General features: G+C 44.5%; 1 protein-coding gene and 1 long non-coding RNA gene across 4 annotated transcripts in view; one reads left to right on the forward strand and one right to left on the reverse strand.

The window, feature by feature from the left end:
- Positions 1-18,582, forward strand: part of RNF220 (ring finger protein 220) — a 222,693-nt gene that overhangs the window by 135,895 nt on the left and 68,216 nt on the right. For both annotated transcript variants that reach the window (XM_075832562.1, XM_075832563.1), the window contains exon 3: positions 14,075-14,120. In XM_075832562.1, coding sequence (XP_075688677.1) covers positions 14,075-14,120 — 46 coding nt within the window. The remainder of the gene's footprint in view (positions 1-14,074; positions 14,121-18,582) is intronic.
- The window catches only part of LOC142657521 (uncharacterized), a 152,432-nt gene that overhangs the window by 100,105 nt on the left and 33,745 nt on the right, over positions 1-18,582 (reverse strand). Inside the window, exon 4 of one of the 2 annotated variants that reach the window (XR_012849936.1) lies at positions 17,682-18,493. The exons of the other annotated variant lie outside the window; for it this stretch is intronic. This is a non-coding gene — a long non-coding RNA (uncharacterized LOC142657521). Of the gene's footprint in view, positions 1-17,681; positions 18,494-18,582 lie in introns of those variants that run through there. 2 annotated transcript variants of the gene reach the window in all.

Here is an 18,582-nt window from a genome sequence, read left to right on the forward strand (position 1 = left end):
ATGGCGGTATTATGTGAGCAGTGTATGGTGGTATTATGTGAGCAGTGTGTGGTGGTATTATGTGAGCAGTGTATGGTGGTATTATGTGAGCAGTGTATGGTGGTATGTGAGCAGTGTATGATGGTATTATATGAGAAGTGTATGGTGGTATTATGTGAGCAGTGTATGGTGGTATTATGTGAGCAGTGTGTGGTGGTATTATGTGAGCAGTGTATGGTGGTATATGAGCAGTGTATGGTGGTATTATGTGAGCAGTGTATGGGGGTATTATGTGAGCAGTGTATGGTGATATTATGTGAGCAGTGTGTGGTGGTATTATGTGAGCAGTGTATGGTGGTATTATGTGAGCAGTGTATGGTGATATTATGTGAGCAGTGTATGGTGGCATCATATGAGTTTTGTATGGTGATATTATGTGAGCAGTGTATGGTGGTATTATATGAGCAGTGTATGGTGGTATTATGTGAGCAGTGTATGGTGGTATGTGAGCAGTGTATGGTGGTATTATGTGAGCAGTGTATGGTGGTATTATGTGAGCACTGTATGGTGGTATTATGTGAGCAGTGTATGGCGGTATTATGTGAGCAGTGTGTGGCGGTATTATGTGAGCAGTGTATGGTGGTGTTATGTGAGCAGTGTATGGTGATATTATATGAGCAGTGTATGTTGGTATTATGTGAGCAGTGTATGGTGGTATTATGTGAGCAGTGTATGATGGTATTATGTGAGCAGTGTATGGTGATATTATGTGAGCAGTGTATGGTGGTATTATGTGAGCAGTGTATGGTGGTATTATGTGAGCAGTGTATGGCGGTATTATGTGAGCAGTGTATGGTGATATTATGTGAGCAGTGTATGGTGGTATTATGTGAGCAGTGTATGGTGGTATTATGTGAGCAGTGTATGGTGGTATTATATGAGCACTGTATGGTGGTATTATGTGAGCACTGTATGGTGGTATTATGTGAGCAGTGTATGATGGTATTATGTGAGCAGTGTATGGTGATATTATGTGAGCAGTGTATGGTGGTATTATGTGAGCAGTGTATGGTGGTATTATGTGAGCAGTGTATGGTGGTATTATATGAGCACTGTATGGTGGTATTATGTGAGCAGTGTATGGTGGTATTATATGAGCAGTGTATGGTGGTATTATGTGAGCACTGTATGGTGGTATTATGTGAGCACTGTATGGTGGTATTATGTGAGCAGTGTATGGTGGTATTATGTGAGCAGTGTATGGCGGTATTATGTGAGCACTGTATGGCGGTATTATGTGAGCAGTGTATGATGGTATTATGTGAGCAGTGTATGGTGATATTATGTGAGCAGTGTATGGTGGTGTTATGTGAGCAGTGTATGGTGGTATTATATGAGCACTGTATGGTGGTATTATGTGAGCAGTGTATGGTGGTATTATATGAGCAGTGTATGGTGGTATTATGTGAGCACTGTATGGTGGTATTATGTGAGCACTGTATGGTGGTATTATGTGAGCAGTGTATGGTGGTATTATGTGAGCAGTGTATGGTGGTATTATGTGAGCACTGTATGGTGGTATTATGTGAGCAGTGTATGGTGGTATTATGTGAGCAGTGTATGGCGGTATTATGTGAGCACTGTATGGCGGTATTATGTGAGCAGTGTATGATGGTATTATGTGAGCAGTGTATGGTGATATTATGTGAGCAGTGTATGGTGGTGTTATGTGAGCAGTGTATGGTGGTATTATATGAGCACTGTATGGTGGTATTATGTGAGCAGTGTATGGTGGTATTATATGAGCAGTGTATGGTGGTATTATGTGAGCACTGTATGGTGGTATTATGTGAGCACTGTATGGTGGTATTATGTGAGCAGTGTATGGTGGTATTATGTGAGCAGTGTATGGTGGTATTATGTGAGCAGTGTATGGTGGTATTATGTGAGCAGTGTATGGTGGTATTATATGAGCAGTGTATGGTGGTATTATGTGAGCACTGTATGGTGGTATTATGTGAGCAGTGTATGCTGGTATTATGTGAGCAGTGTGTGGTGGTATTATGTGAGCAGTGTATGGTGGTATTATGTGAGCAGTGTGTGGTGGTATTATCTGAGCAGTGTATGGTGGTATTATCTGAGCACTATATAGTGGTATTATTTGGACACTGTATGGTGGTATTATTTGAGAGGTGTATATTATTTTTGCAGTGGTTGGTAGTGACGTCACTGTACAGGATTGTTATTTAGACAACTGTATGCATGTTATTTGGCATTTGTATAAGGTGCTTATAATTAGGCACATAGTTATTTGTGTATTGGATGACCGTACACCATATGGGGGCACTATGGGGTGTAAGGCCGGCCCTGTGTATAAAATACAAACTAAACACATCTTATCAGAAGTAGCAGGTAAGTTATCCGCCACCAGACTGCACACAATTGCTGGGTCTCATCCTAGTAGAAATATCTGCTCAGCAGCTGAAGTGTAGCGAAATCTGCAGCCAGAAAGGTCTGTGCATTATCTGTATCATCTATATGTAGTTTATGTCTGTTAATATATTATGTGATATCATATCATAGTCCAGGAAACTCGTGTCATTGATCTTATCAGAGCGTCTTATGGGAGCGCTGAATTTTGCCATCTAGTGGAAAAAAAGTGAAGTACAGCAAAGCTGCCCAGTAACCCTTTGTCTGATCCGTATTCTCATGATTACTCATCTTCATATTCTTAACGGTTTTGTTTTTTTTCTTTATTCCTTCATTTTTTTTTTAAACATAGAATATATATAATAAGTTATAAGGAGAAATCAACAAGCGTAATTATAGTAATAATCTAGTGGGATGATTTAGAACGGTCACGAAGGCTCGTAACTCATTGTATCACCAAGATTACCCGCTGTAAAGTTTTGTGGGACACAATTACCAACCAATAGAGAATTCACTGTTATCGCCACAATAAGAATCAATGATGAAAAGGGAATCAGGTCCCATGTACAGAAGACAGCACAGATCTAGGGATTTATAGTCTTCCTCGGCCGCTGGGGGCCCACACTGACATCCCTTTATCCAATCCATGGGAGCCTACACTGACTGATCTCCTCATCCCTGGATCCTAGGGGCACACACTGACATCCCTTTTTCCAATCCATGGGAGCCTACACTAACTGATCATCTCATCCCTGGATCCTAGGGGCACACACTGATCTCATCTCTGGGAGCCCACACTGATCTCCTCATCCCTGGGTGCCCACACTGATCTCCTCATCCCTGGGTGCCCACACTGATTTCCTCTTCCCTGGGAGCCCACACTGATCTCCTTATCCCTGGGGGCCCACAATGATCTCCTTATCACTGGGGGCCCACACTGATCTCCTCATCCCTGGGAGCCCACACTGGTCTCATCACTGGGAGCCCACACTGATCTCCTCATCCCTGGGAGCCCACACTGGTGTCCTCTTCCCTGGTTCCCTGGGAGCCCACACTGATCTCCTCTTCCCTGGTTCCCTGGGAGCCCACACTGATCTCCTCTTCCCTGGTTCCCCACACTGATCTCCTCTTCCCTGGTTCCTGGGGGCCCACACTGGTGTCCTCTTCCGTGGTTCCCTGGAGCCCACACTGATCTCCTTTTCCCCGCAAGCCCTGCTCATATGTCCGCCTTGCTGACCTCTCATCTTCCCTCTCCTGCCTCATGTGTTTCCTCCATCAGATGACGCTGCGTTAAGTATTCGCCTCTGATTTCACTGCGCTACATCCAAACCCTTTTATGTCAAAGTGACACCTCCAAGTTGACTGCTTCTAAAATGCCCCTTGGCACTTGCTGACACTGTGGATCTGCACAGCAAGTTAAAATCCCACCTGATCAATAAGGAGACAAGGCAGTCCGGCCGACCGTTCGATATTTTTTTATCTGTCTTCAGCCCAGTCCTGCTGATGACATCCCCCCTTCTCCTACAAAGACACTCAAGGGCATTAGACCCTTGCAATGCTGCATTTTATATTTTAGAAGTTTTCAGATGCCTTCCAGAAAAAAAAAAGAAAAGAAAAAAAGTTGACTGTCTTGGCCTTTGCTTAATAAGATCTATATGATTTATATCAATTTTTAATTGAAAAAATTTGCGAATTAATTGATTTTCGGGACTTGCCAATTAACGTTGTAATTGGGCACATGATAAATTTAGCTACGTTTCTGCTGGCGACCCTCTCCGTGCTCCATCCCCCTTGCATCATGACGGCGAGGGTAATGGGTGCGCTCGGTTGATGCAGGAGAAGAAAGAAAGAGCGAGACATATTTAAGATGCCACCGGTTCTGTCCTCTATAATTTAAGGGGGGAAAAAAAGGACATGAAAGCTAATAAGGACTGCGGTGACAAGCTGGGACGCCGGTGACACCACGGGGCATAAATTTAATGGCAAGCGGACACAGAGCAAAGACGATTAACCCCATCATTGCTGAAGACTTTTACCAGTTAAATAATGTTCACAGTAATTCTGCCAGTGTAATATGGAAAGTAAAGTAATTGTATTAAATGGAAAATACCTGCGGAGTTACCGTCCTCTAAATATTAGAATTATGTAACGTTTATCCTATGGAAACAGGAACTCAGGAGCTTACAGTCTAATATGAAAACGTGACAGAGAAATGTGTGGGATTCTTACTAAAGTTGAGGGATACGGCTTTTTTCTGAACCACGGTGGAGATCCATTTTCATCAACAAAATTCAGATGCCGACGGCTGTAAAATCTCTGCTCAGAGCCACCATAGACCACTGCCGCAGACGACGCATTGTGACTCATGATAGTCACATGGTTTATCGTAGATCACGGATCTTACTATTTATCATCACTGCGCCTGCCCACTATTTCTTGCTCCTCTGTATCCCTTTAAGATTTGTTCATCCTGAGCAGCCTGGTTTATGAACAGAATACCAGAACTACAGTGAAGACTGACACAACACAGGAAGAGAATGGGAACAGGAAAGGTGTAACTGTATTAATATGTGGTTACTTAATCTTGACGGCCTGTGGAGAGTTAGGTGACAACTATAGGCCGTTCGCAACTGTCACCCAGCATCTATTCCTAAAATATTATAAGACTTGACACCAGAAGACGACTCCGTGGTGGATTTCTCCAATTTTTTATTTTAATGTAAAAACTGTGGCCTTTGTTGCCAGCGTGCGTGTAACATCGGTCAGCCTCGGTGAACCTCGTCAAGGGTTGTCTCACACCTTTATGGATTTTGGTCGGTGCACTCTTATTTTAATACTACAACCATGCGCCTTCTTTGCAAACTTGGTGCTTGTCTGGCCAAAAAAAAATCATTATTATATACAGATGCCCCCCTGTGCTGCTTAGATCCTGCAGCTGCCTCTCTGTCTTCAGGGCTTGGAGTCAGGTCATTATAGAATCAGATCATAATTTGGATTTTTCCTGATTTCCGGGCGCTCTTAGACACTCTTGTCTTTATTAACACCTTCCAGGCAGCTCAGGAACCAGCGCACTTATCATGTGATAACGAGGCAGCGAGCGGGCGGCCCCTCAGCGGAGGACAGGTGAGGTGACAGCTGTCACCCCGCGCCCCGCTCCAGGCAGATCAAGATGTCTTTGAACCTTGAGATCTGGCGCTGAGATCTTCCTCCATCCGGAGATTTCTGTGGAAGAAGCCTCATTACACCTTCGGTTTGCTGAGGCTTGGGCAGATTTTCTGTGCGACTTAACTTAATCCCTGTGTAGGCCTCCTGTAAAGCAGGCAGATCAGGCCGGATAACGCTCTATATCCCGGCATCTCGTCTACTAAACCGACGCGTTTCAAGGCCACGGCCGCTCCTGGAAGAGAATGGAGCACTATGTTCTGTTCCATAAACGCTTCACGCTTTCCTGGGAACTCATTTACCCGCAATCTCTTCACAAGAATTATTTGATAACAGAATCAATATTTTTTCCCTGCGGTTTATTTGAGGCATCCGGTAAAATCACAACGGAGGCGCGGAATAAAAGTGTAAGGCCCCATGCACACGCCCGTAGATTTCATCCATCCATATATACTGTCCGTAAATAGGGATCCGTAGTCATTGTCATCCATAAAACATCCGCATATAGGGAACGGTGTCTGTAAATACGGTCCGTATTACATCTGTATTTACGGATCCGCCAAATAAAAAGGAGGAATCCCTGGCGTCACATTGCAACGCTTCCATAGTTACGGACGGTTACGGATGCGCATCTGTAATTGTGGAAGCGTCCATAGACTTCTATGGGGAGTCTGTGCTGTAGTTACGGACCAAAAAAAGGACATGTTCTATGATTTCTACGGCACGGAAACCCATCCGTAAAAATACAGAAAGGTGTCCGTAGCCCAAAGTAATGAATCGGTCCATAATTACGGATGAAAAATACGGTTGCTTGCATGGGGCCTAAGACGCGGAGTAAGGACGGCCATAGACAAAACAACTCATTGTACAATAGGATCAGTAATGAACCTTCATATCCATTATTACTACAGCCATTGAATCAATAATGGGGTTTTCGTTATGTCCGGCCCTGTTCCGTGTTGTAGGTTCCCCATGAATAGCTGATCCCCCGCACTCGGCTATAAACACTGACATCATTGGGCCCTCGGAGTAGTAGAAGGACACGGAGGGTCCCCTAGAGCCGCTCTCTTCACTGCTGTGGCTGAAGGTAGGAGAAACGTAGCGGCCACTGTGCAGCTGAATACCGCGCCGCCATGCGCTTTTACCGCAAATCAGCAAGTTTTCTAAAGAATTGTTAATATCGTCACGTTTTAGCAGGTAAATAGTAAATGTGTGACCATTAACAATCAAAAAACCCAGCCGCTTGGTGTTCACCTCGACCGCTACGTGTGTCCCATCCCTTATAGGGGAGATCATGACGGAATACGATGCCGCACGGATTGCCACAGCAGCACCATCCGCTTCCATACAGACAGCAGTCACATGATAGGGGGGGGGGGTTGTATGTAAATAATATTAAGAAGCTCTCCATCCAATGCACACCGCGAGCGGGAGTAGCGGATTAATTTGTGTTTTCGTGTTCCAATCATTTAGCGAGCGCAGGAGGGACCGCTGATACATTGACATAATAAGGCACGGCATGAAACAAATAATCTTATAGTCTTTTATTAGCCATTTGTGTCTGGTGATGAATCGCCTCCTGCACGTGTAACGGCCGCATTGTATCAGCTGCGCCGATCTCCCACTAACACAACGTGTGACAACAAATTGCTTTAACATCATTTGCGCCAGTTATGGATTGAAATGGCAGCGGCGCCTGACGTTAAGTGGATTCTTCAATTTTCTACATTTTTTTTTTTTATTATTATGTTATAATTGAATTATATGAATTTGAACACCGGCTGCTCAAAAAAAAGCATCCAATAAAGAATGGCATGGATATTTGTCACAGGCAGATGATGGGAGCGCCCGCGCTTTGGCGCCAGTCTTTGCTGCTGTTAAAAAATGTTAACTATAAATCACATGAATACAGCTTCTGGGGGGGCACAGATATGGGGGTCATTTATAAGGGCAAATAAGCAAATGTCCAGGACTAGAAAAAAAGGGTCTGTTGTTTTTCCAGAAACAGCGCCACATCGGTCCATGGGCCAGGTCTGGTATTGCAGTTCAGCTTCATTCACTTGGATGCCAGGCACAGCCCACGGACAGAGATGGCGCTGTTTCTGGAAAAACAACAGACCCTTTTTTCTAGTCCTGGACAAGCCCTTTAATTCCCTGTTCCCCTTCAGTGTAACAATTATGTAGTTCCACCAATTCAGGTGCCGATCCGCCCCTTGTCATCCAAAAAATCAGGACTGTTGGTGACTGGAGGCGGCCATGAACAAGCAAAATATCAAAACCTGACAGCTTGGTACCGCGCCAAACGTGAGATGACAAGAAGGTCCTCATGTGTCAATCTTCACTGCAGTTCTGGCATTCTATTCGTGAACCAGGCTGCTTAGGGTGAACAGAGCTACAGGTCCCTCAGACGGGACTGCTGCAGTGCCAGGGATCATCAGATATAAAGATAAAGTGACTATAAAGGAGAAGAAGAATCTGTGATATATAATAACCCCTGTGATTATCATCAGTAACAACTGCGACTGTGGCCGGCCGGGATCTGCTACATTTTAGTGCTGATTCCACAAACATATAGTGTGTATATATAATTATTTCTGTTACTCAGATAGCGCCAACATATTCCGCAGCGCTGTACGTACGTTGTCCTCACTCACTGTCCCCATTGGGGTTCACAATCTAAGGTCCTTACCTGTATGTTTTTTTGGTTGTGGGAGGAAACTCACGCAAACACGGGGAGAACATTATATACTGTATATTATATATAGTGCTGCAGAATAATCACATGCAACGTCACCACCCTCATTGCCATGGTCTTTCCAGGGTTCCAGAATACTGTTCATAATTGGCCCCTATATTGTACAATTTGTGGCCCCTCATGAACTGTCGCCCTGTAAATCCATCAGACCATTAGGTTGTGTTCCCAGGCGCTGTCAGGGCAGGGAAGGAGCAGAAATTTATGGCGAGAGGCGTCTGTTTATTATCTGGGCCTGGTGATATGTGTCCCTCTCGCAGCCTCTGCCTTATCAATCACCCAGGGAAGAACCTGCTTCATGTCACCGGGAGGAAGACGAAGAGCTGCGAAACCATGAGGCGGACGTGAGCTGCTATATGTCTGCACTAGATTCCTGGGAAAGCTGGGTGACAACCTCTACAGCAGGGGAGTCACCAACCAGGGCGGTTGTCATCCAGCTTTCCTAGAGTCTGAAAGGCAAAAGGTGCTGATATGTAAGTGATTGTACAGAAGCTGTGATAGCAACCACCAATCCATCCATCCAGCTTTCCCAGACACAGATAGAACTAAGAATGTGTCGCTTTCATTGATCCGTCTGCTCCGAGCTCCCTGTACAGCGGCCTGAACGCTTCATCATGCGATGCCAACTTCGTAATTCTTTGGGCAGCTGTTAATTACAGGTAAAAACAGCAGAGATTAAAAAACGCAGAATGGGGAGTCCCCCCCCCCCCCTAATAAACCGGTTACTAATTCCCCAAACAGATTAAAACAAACGCTAAGTTATGGGGAAAAAATGGCCGGCGGTAATTATCATATTTTATTAGGACGCTGGGCAACAATTTTTATTTTCAAAGGATAACTGTGTGTAAATCATCTTAATTAAAAGTGTCGTGCCAGGCGCTGGGTATCATACGTGGTAACTCATTTCCTGTGCACATGTTATAATTTAAAACGCATGTATCACTGGGGCGTGGAGCGGGACGCTGAGCGTCGGGATGGGCGATTACTATGTAAATGGGTCATTATCTCCAGGCCCGGCCTGAGGACGTGATTAACGGGGGGCTCAGGACCGCGTGGACGCAGCAGGATGGCCGATTTTATATTTTCTTTCTTTTGGCAAAATATTCTGCAGATTTAATTTTAATATTAGAACTTAAAAGGGGGAAATAATATCCTGCAGTCCATATTCTCTGCATCTGCGGCACGTGTGGGCACAGTCTATTGTTCTCTGTTATCAGCCATTGGGCTGGGGAGTGGCTGATATCATCATCTTCAGTTATTGCTGCACTGGGGTCCACACACGACAGATTTCAGTACGGTCACATTGAACTGAACAGGGTTTGTAGAAATCCCTGCAGAAACAACGCCAGTCCCATGTAGGGAGCGGATTTTTAGAAATTTCTGCCACAAGTGAATATACCATAATAAGATGAACGCTTGATCGCATTTATAACCTGCGACTGTAGCTACAGCATGAGGGACAATGCTGGGAGTGATAGTCCTGATCAAGCTTGCTCCTCAATACTCATTTCCTGCTATAACAGCCAATCAGATCACTGCTCTAAAACGAAAAATACCAAGTGGTGATATCGGTAACGCCTTCCATTTATGTCACTTTTTTTTTTCTTTTATTAGAAATCTGATGATTGGATATTTTGTGTATTATATAAATATTTTAAGCCGAGCCGCGTCATAAATACTTACATTGTTATCAGGATTAAGCACGTGAAATTCCTTCATGTTATTATATTCTTTGTGTCATTGTTACATCTTTATAATGACATCATTCGTTATTTTATATTAGACGGATCGCGGTGTCGCTGAGCAATAACTGGCGACTTCTGATTTACTGCAGACCTTCCAACAAATGACAGTGATTTGCATAACACTTGACACAATCATAATAAAAAAAGCCACATCGTTGTCATAATGTAACTATAAACTTGAATTCAATTTAGCGCCATTATCAGTGTGAACGGTCTGCAGTAATTCATCTTCCTGCAGATTATCGCAACTGAGCCACAGAGCTAGCACTCCACATCTAATGTAGCTCTAAACCTTAGACAGCAATTTGTACTAACAGGATTGAAACATTTTGTAACTGTGGTTGTAAATTATAATTTAAAAAAAAACTAAAAACAGAAGTTTCGGAATCACAAATACAATTTGATCTTGTTTAAAGAATATGAATTATGAACAAATTACCAAATGAATGACCTTTATGCTTTAGGTTTTCTAAGAATCCAAGTCCAGCGAGTTAAATATACATACAACTACGATTTTCAAATGTAATTAATGCCAGGCTCCTCCCCCTTATTGAGGCTCCTCCCCTTAGGCGATGTGCAGCAATTTTCTTATCTTCCTTTTCTCACTGGGTGTCTAGTTGCTTATATTTTATAATCATTCTGCCCTTTTTGGCATGGAAATCATCTCATCATGTACTGACTTTCTGGTGATTATCTGAACAAGCTGACCTTCAGTGTAAAGCATGGAGGAAGAACAGCAGTCTGAGACTCTGATGAGACGGCATTTATTTCAGATTACCACAGACTCCATACAACGAAGATAAACTAGAAAGCCCGATACTGTAGGACAACCTTGGGCTAATACCTGCTATTTACACTGAGGGTCTGTCCTGGTGACACGTAGAATAAAATCCAAAACGACAGAACTCTTCATGGGCACCGTCAGGTTTCGGTACATTTCAGCCTAATTTTTGTCATCTACCTGAAGCAGTCATCTGATAGGCCAGACAGGGATAAGCTTGTTGCTTCTGCAGAAGGGACCCCCTACCCCCCCCCCCCCCCCCAGCCCCTTCTCTTCTCATTTCAACACACTGAGCCATCTGCCAAATCAAGGAGCATTAAAGGGAACCAAATTCAATTTCTCTCCCCTAACCCCCCTCCCATACCACCGCTGTTCATAATCCGGGACAAAAGTGCCCTCGACAAAGTGAACATGACAGCGACATTGTCTCTTCTGTCACATCTCATGTGCTGATCTCCTAAAAAGTCTCATAAAAATGTATTTGTTTTGGTGCGGAGAGTCGGAGGAGGCGGCGGTGCGTTCTAGAGTGAGGGTATGTGTGTATGCGCCAGAGCCCATGGATATTAATACAGACTAGATCTGATTTCATATGTCCTGTTCTATTGTAAGCATCTGTTTAGCGAGCGTCGTCTAATGCTCGCTGCCTGCTCATCCCTGGCTCCTGACTACAGGCTCGCATACAAATCCTGTTATTAAATACACCCCCCTCTCTCCTGCCTCATCCATTAGAGCCAGGGGACTACAAGGAACATGTGTCGGACCAGGGGCAACATGCTGCCCGCTCTAAATGCTCCTACCAACCATCGCATCTTCTCAAACATATTTCAAGATCCTTCGGAGCTCCAGGTGCTTTGTGACCTGACAAATTGAATCAGGGAAAAATAATTTATTTCGGCTGCTGTTCACAGCGTGTTAGCTGGAGAATTTACATCAGAAAGATTACTTTAATAAGCAAAAAAATTACAGCTCAATCCTGTTTGGGGACGTCGGCTTCAATGTAGAATTGTTTCTAATGTAACCTGTCTTAAGGGGCGAGTGACGTTATTAAATTCGAGACTGATCGCTCTGGGATTGGCGCTGGCGGGGGAGGTTACTGATAGATGCCACTAAAACAGATGTTTATACTATAGCATTGTCAGCTGTGACCTCATCACTTGGGTTTCATGATGTAATGGTTGGGTGTATCCGCACAGCGCTCTATGTAAGTAGAGACCGGCTCTGATGATGGGGAGAGGGTCTGGCTCATAATCAGCGTTACAATTCATCCCAAAGGTGTTGTGTGGGGGTGAGGTCCGGACTCTGAAGCCACTCAAGTCCCTCCACACCCAACTCCTCACCCCATGTCTTTATGGCGCTCGCTGGGTGCAGTCCTGCTGGAACAGGGAAGAGTCAAACCCCAAACACTTACCACAAAGTTGGAAGCCCCATTATGTAAAATGTCTTTGTATGTTGCAGCATTAACCCTTCACTGGATATAAGAGGCCAAACCCTAAAAAACAGCCCCAGACCATTACACCTCCCGCAGCGTTCTCCTGGCATCCGCCAAACTTAAGGTAGTATTACACGGCCCGACATGTGCCGTGTAAACGCGCGCCGATCAACATGACAGCTCGTTAATCGGCGCTCGTTTCCTCCCTTCACAAGGAGCTGGTATGGGGATGACGGACGAGCGCTCGTTACTCCGATCGCTCATCCCCATATATCTCCATCACGTTGGCAGCACATTGTTGTTTACACAGGGAGATGAGCTGCCGACAACGATAAAAGTTTATGCATTTAGAACGATGCAATCAGCTGATGATCCTGCGTTTGTTCGTTGCCCTGCTTACACAGGGCAATTTTCAGGAATGAGCCTTCTGTAAACGCTAGTTTGCCCGATAATTGGCCAGTGTAAAAGGGTCTTTAGACTCGTCCATCAGACTGACAGATAGCGAGCCGTCATTCACCGCTCCGAAGAACTCGTTGCTCCAGAGTCCAGTGACGACGTGCTTTACACCACTCCAGCCGCCGCTTGGCATTGTGCATGCTGATCTTAGGCTTGTGTGCAGCGGCCACGGAAAACCATTTCATGAGGCTCTGGACGCAGTTCTGATGCGGGTGTAATTTCTAGATGTGTGGATCTCTGTAGTTCGTGATATAATAGAGGATAGGCGATAACTACACTCCACGTTCTTCAGTATTTGGTGGCTTCGCTGTGTGAGTTACGTGGTCTACCGCTTCGTGGCGGAGCTGCTGTTACTCCTAGACGCCTTCGCTTCACAATAGTAACAATTACCGGTGACTGGGGCAGACCTATACTACTAGTAATGGTGGTCTACGGAGATTGCACGGCCGTGCGCTGGACTTCCTGCACCTGTAGGCGATGGGAGCGGCTGAAACACCTGAACTTCATAAAAAAAAAGAAAGAGAAAATCCAGCGCTGTGTTTGATTAAAAAGGAAAATTGTTCCCAATTTTATTGAAAAAATGGTTAAAAGTTACACGGAGACGCATATCCTTTTTGCCATGATTAAGAGCAACACACTTGCTCGAAACGCGTAGGCCAAGGTCATCCAGCCCGCTATATATACACCCTGACACTGCGTCTCCGTGTAACTTTTAACCATTTTTTCAATAAAATTGGGAACAATTTTCCTTTTTAATCAAACACAGCGCTGGATTTTCTCTTTCTTTTTCCTGATATACCTACCGCTGGCCGTAGCGGGGATCCGTGCGAGGTGTCTGGAGACGCAACTACTGGTGAGCTGGAGGTCTCCTCCTTTCTTTACCTGAACTTCATAATTAGGAGGGGGGTCCACATACTTTTGCCCATACAATGCAGCAAACAATAGGGGCGAATCAGCCAGAGGGTCATGGGCTCTTCTCTCCTTTAACGATGGGAGGGGGACAAGTTCAGTGCCTTCATGATCTGGAAGAACGGCTTGTGTACCGGGATGCAGCATTTTCATATTTGCTTTGGGGCATTCTCTAGCTTCTTATTCTCCTTCCTCGCCAATTACAAATACGATTACAAAGGAGGAAAGAAGGGGAGCAAGAAGGTAAAAAGTCAGTCTGTATAGAAAACCTTTACCGTTCATCAGTAAAAATTGGGACCGAAATTCTGTATTGAATTTTATTAATGTCAAATTATTATTACGGGAATTGGCGCCTGGGATATTGTCGTGTGTTTTTACTGTATGTATGGAATGATATATTTATGGCGCTTCTCTGTTCCTTTTATCTGCAGTAAGAACTGTGTACAGAAAGACGCCATGACCCCGGGTACACCAAAGGTGAGTGTAATACCCGCCTGCTGCCTCCCACCCGACCTGGATAACTCCCAGTCCTCAGAGTTGATGTAGAAAGTGCCGTGAAATCTTAAAACTTAAAAAACGAACAGAAACGTATTTGTATTGCGGCCATTTCCGGGTTATAGGCTGAGGGGGTCTTTTTATGTCCGGCTTGTCAGGGGTTAATCCTCTCTAGATCTCCATTTTTCCCCTGTTGATTTGTCAGTTTGCGCAGATCACTCCCTATTACAGTGAAGGATGTGATTCATATCGCTAAGCGGATCCGGGCACGAGAGCAGAAAGGATTAAGATAGTGTTAAGTCTAATTTACTTTTAGCGCAATTTCACAGGATATTGCCCCTTCTGACTGCTCAGATGAGAAAAAGGATAATTGTCTGAATCACGACGACAAGATCTACGATTCGGAGCCGCGGCCATCTTTGTAGAAGTTACACATTGAGGGTTATTTGTAAAATAAGTCAGATCTGTCAATAATGTTCATGTATTAAAGACTCTGTAAAATGATTCAAAAATGATGCAGCCAAAAGGTCGCCTGTTCCTGAGTGCGTTCCCTAATAGCGGCCCCGCTGCTGCATAATATGGTCCAGGTACAGCGTATTAACCAAACCCCCTCCGAATAATGATCACGTGTCAGAAACGGTCCACAAAGTCTAGAATGAATCCATAGCCCGCGCTACTTGAGAAATGACCCCAATAATTTGAAAATGGCGCTTATAAAGACCATCTATGTGGGGGTGCGGAGGTCAGACATTTCCCGGTAAATCAGGGGAGGAAACCGGCCTCCCTCACACCAGCTTCTCTTTATGGGTCTTAATCCAGTCAGATTAAAAATGGAAAAAAAATTCCTGCAAGTGTCCGTATTTTAGACATTTATGTCTCGTGTTAATATAGTTTGCACAGAATTCAGGAGCCTTTAGTGCATATTAACCTATTAATAATTTCAATGATTTGGGCATTAAACACCAGTAAAATTGTGTGCGCATAATGTGTGTATGTATAGTGTGTAAAGCGTTTGTGCATAGCGTGTGTGTGTGTATATAGCGTGCGTGTGTGTGTCTGTGTGTATATAGCATGTGTGTGTATATAGCGTGTGTGTGTGTGTGTGTGTGTGTGTATATAGCGCGTGTGTATATATATATATATATCGTGTGTGTGTGTGTAGTGTGTGTGTGTGTGTGTGTAGTGTGTGTGTGTGTAGCGTGTGTGTATATAGCGTGCGTGTGTGTGTCTGTGTGTATATAGCGTGTGTGTGTGTATATAGCGTGTGTGTGTATATAGCGCGTGTGTATATATATATTGTGTGTAGTGTGTGTGTAGTGTGTGTAGTGTGTGTGTGTGTGTGTGTGTAGCGTGTGTGTGTGTGTAGCGTGTGTGTGTGTGTAGCGTGTGTGTGTGTAGCATGTGCGTTGGTTCATACTGATACTACTACAGCCCACACATTGCACTATCCTCTCCGGTTCTGGAAAGCCTGATGTGTTTTATGTTATTGCAGTTCACGTGTGATGGATTGTGGTCCTCGGCGCGCCCTAATGTGTCATTTCACTTGTGTAGGATCATTTTTAGATTTTTTTTTTTTTTTTTAATAAAATCAGAAAAAAACTGCAGGTTTGTGTTTTGCCCCCACTCCTTTAATTATGTCACGGAGCCTTCAAATCACATTTGACATGATGCCATTAAAGAGATACCTTGTCCGAGACCCTAGAAGTGCCCCCCAGCTCCGTGCTTTAATATCAGTGACAACAGACAAAATGGGGGACGCCGACCGCTCAGCAGAAGACCTCAGATCCCGGCAGGAAACCATTTTAGTTGACAAACAGCCTCATCTGTTCTGAGTGAGAAGTAAATGGGGCCGATGTCTTGTTCCAAGTAGAAAGGGCCCAGCTGAGCCTCGCAGGCCCGGCCGCCGCTCTCCCTTAAAGGCCGCAGAGCGTTCAGTTCAAGAATCCATCATGAAAGTGAATCCCCGTGGATAGAGCCTTTCATTGGGCATCAGACGAGGCTTTGAAGATCCCCGGTCTGGAGTATTGAGCGATTTCCAAACTTTCTTATTTACATGGAGTAAAGTCTTTGTTTAAAGTGGCTTCAAGCTGTTTCATTGTGACGTCCTCTGATGTCTTCTGTCGGCCTCGATGTCTCTCTTCATCCCTCTTTAAGTAAACAAGACATTGAAGGAAATCGGATACTGGATGCTGACGAACAGAGCGCTCCCCTGTCCAGATCCAAGAGTACAATGCCCAACTGTAGGGGGCAGTACAGAGAATAGAAGCAGATCATTAGTCAACACCCCCCCACCAGGAAGAGGAGACGCTGCCCTCCGATACCAATGTAATTGACTAGAATCAGAACATTTGTAAAGCAGGACGTCCACCCAGCAGTCCCTTCCTACACACGGTTAATCCCTCTACCACACGTTATAAAGTCCCTGGAACGTAATATGCTCGATTTCTTATACTTCTGTTTCCAGGAAAGCCGGGTGACAATAAATTTGACCTCCATTACAGCCCCCACAAGATCTGTCTCGTTACTCAGTTATACGGGGTGTATCACCGGATTACTAAATAAGGCTCCATGCACAAGTTGGTAGATTTCGGCCATAATTACGGACGTAGAAAACGTGCGTAAAAAAATTGGACATATCCTATTTTTTTTATTTTACGGACCGTGCTCCCATACTTTATAATAAGAGCACAGCCCGCGAGCACGGTCATGTACAGGGGGCCTCAGATATTCAGGAGTCTAGAAAAAGTAAAAATCCTTTATAGGCAGAAATAGCAGCCATAGTGGTTGTCAATCAGCGTTCCTGCAAACCAATGTCACCTGAAAGACCTCGTATAACACTCAACCAAAGGCTAACCCCTAACTTCTGATTGGGGGCGCAAAAGAGGGCAAGCACTCTCAGCCAATCAGGGAGAAGGAGGCAATGTTTTACATACGGCATGCTCTACCTGACAGCCCCCAGTCACTGGCTGCTACTTCTTAGGGTGTATGATAGATACCCCGATATAAAGAGGTCTGTCTGGTGCTTCCTTACAACTGTAAAAATTATATCAGGTGTTTCCTTTGTGACCAATGGTGTAGCTGCTATTACAACTTCCACAGGGAGCGTCACTCTGCTCTCCCAAACTCCTGCACGGCAAAAGGATGCGAGAGGTATTCCCTGCAAAACTAGGCTGGTTATACTGCCCACGACTCTAGGAAAGATGGGGGACAAGCATAAGGGCATGTTCACACTCAAACACAAAATACGGCTGAAGTTACGGAGCTGTGTTCAGGGGAAAACAGCTCCTGAATTTCAGACGTAATTGCATGTACTCGCGTTTTTCGCAGCGTCCATTACGGACGTAATTGGAGCTGGTTTTCAATGGAGTCAATGAAAAATGGCTCCAAAAGTGTCCAAAGAAGTGACCTGCATTTCTTTGACGCGGGCGTCTTTTTACGCGCCGTCTTTTGACAGCAACGCGTAAAATTACACCTCGTCTGAACAGAACATCGTAAAGCCCATTGCAAGCAGTGCGCAGATGTTTGCAGACGTAATGGAGCCGTCTATTCAGGCATAATTCAAGGCGTAAAACGCCCGAATTACGTCTAAAAATAGGCCGTGTGAACATCCCCTTATAGGTGTTGTAATGGCGGCCATATTGGTTTCCCAGCTTTCCTAGAAACTGAACTAAAAGACAACTTTACAAAAACTACCCGTAGAGTAGGAATGACCGAGTCCTCCGACAGAATAACCATATGTAGGACGGTGCAGGACCGTAAGTATATGCAAAAACACAAAGTCTTTATTGATAAATAACAGAAAAACATCAGTTCATCAGCGCAATTCAGCCAAGAACGTGGGTGAGCAACACGCGGGTCAATAAATATATAACAAACATCGCAAAAAAATATTCTGTGTATGAGGGTTCAAGTGAGACAGGAATATAGGACAAATTGTATGTACCGCACCGTATACATCAGATACTCCCAATAAAAATATAGGCACAAAACCAAAAGGGGTATAAACAGAGCAAGTAAAAAATGACCGGACATGAGGTACCCCCACCAGCCGACGGCGTACCGTACGTTTTCAAGGGCTGCGCTGATGAAGTGATTTTGGACTTTGTGTTTTTTACATTTAGTTATGGTCCAGCACCGTCGTCCTCTACATGGTTAAACTTTACAACTCATAGCCGAATATTCACGGTGCATTTTCCTTCTTTTTAAAGCCGTTCCATATGTGCAGCTACGAGGGCCATAACCCGTGCACGATTTCCAGCATTTTTGATGCATGCGATTTGCAAAGTTGTCAAGTTAAAGAGCCCTCCTGGTAAATCATCGTCATTTTACCAACAAGCCTCTCTTGGGTTCTCATCCTGTTAACGTAAGAGAAAACACAGAGGACGCTAAATAAATATATATACAGCAAATAAAATCACCCATCTGTGTCCCTGACATCACTTAT

Source organism: Rhinoderma darwinii, chromosome 7, assembly GCF_050947455.1.
Source record: "Rhinoderma darwinii isolate aRhiDar2 chromosome 7, aRhiDar2.hap1, whole genome shotgun sequence".
Lineage (NCBI taxonomy): Eukaryota > Metazoa > Chordata > Amphibia > Anura > Rhinodermatidae > Rhinoderma > Rhinoderma darwinii.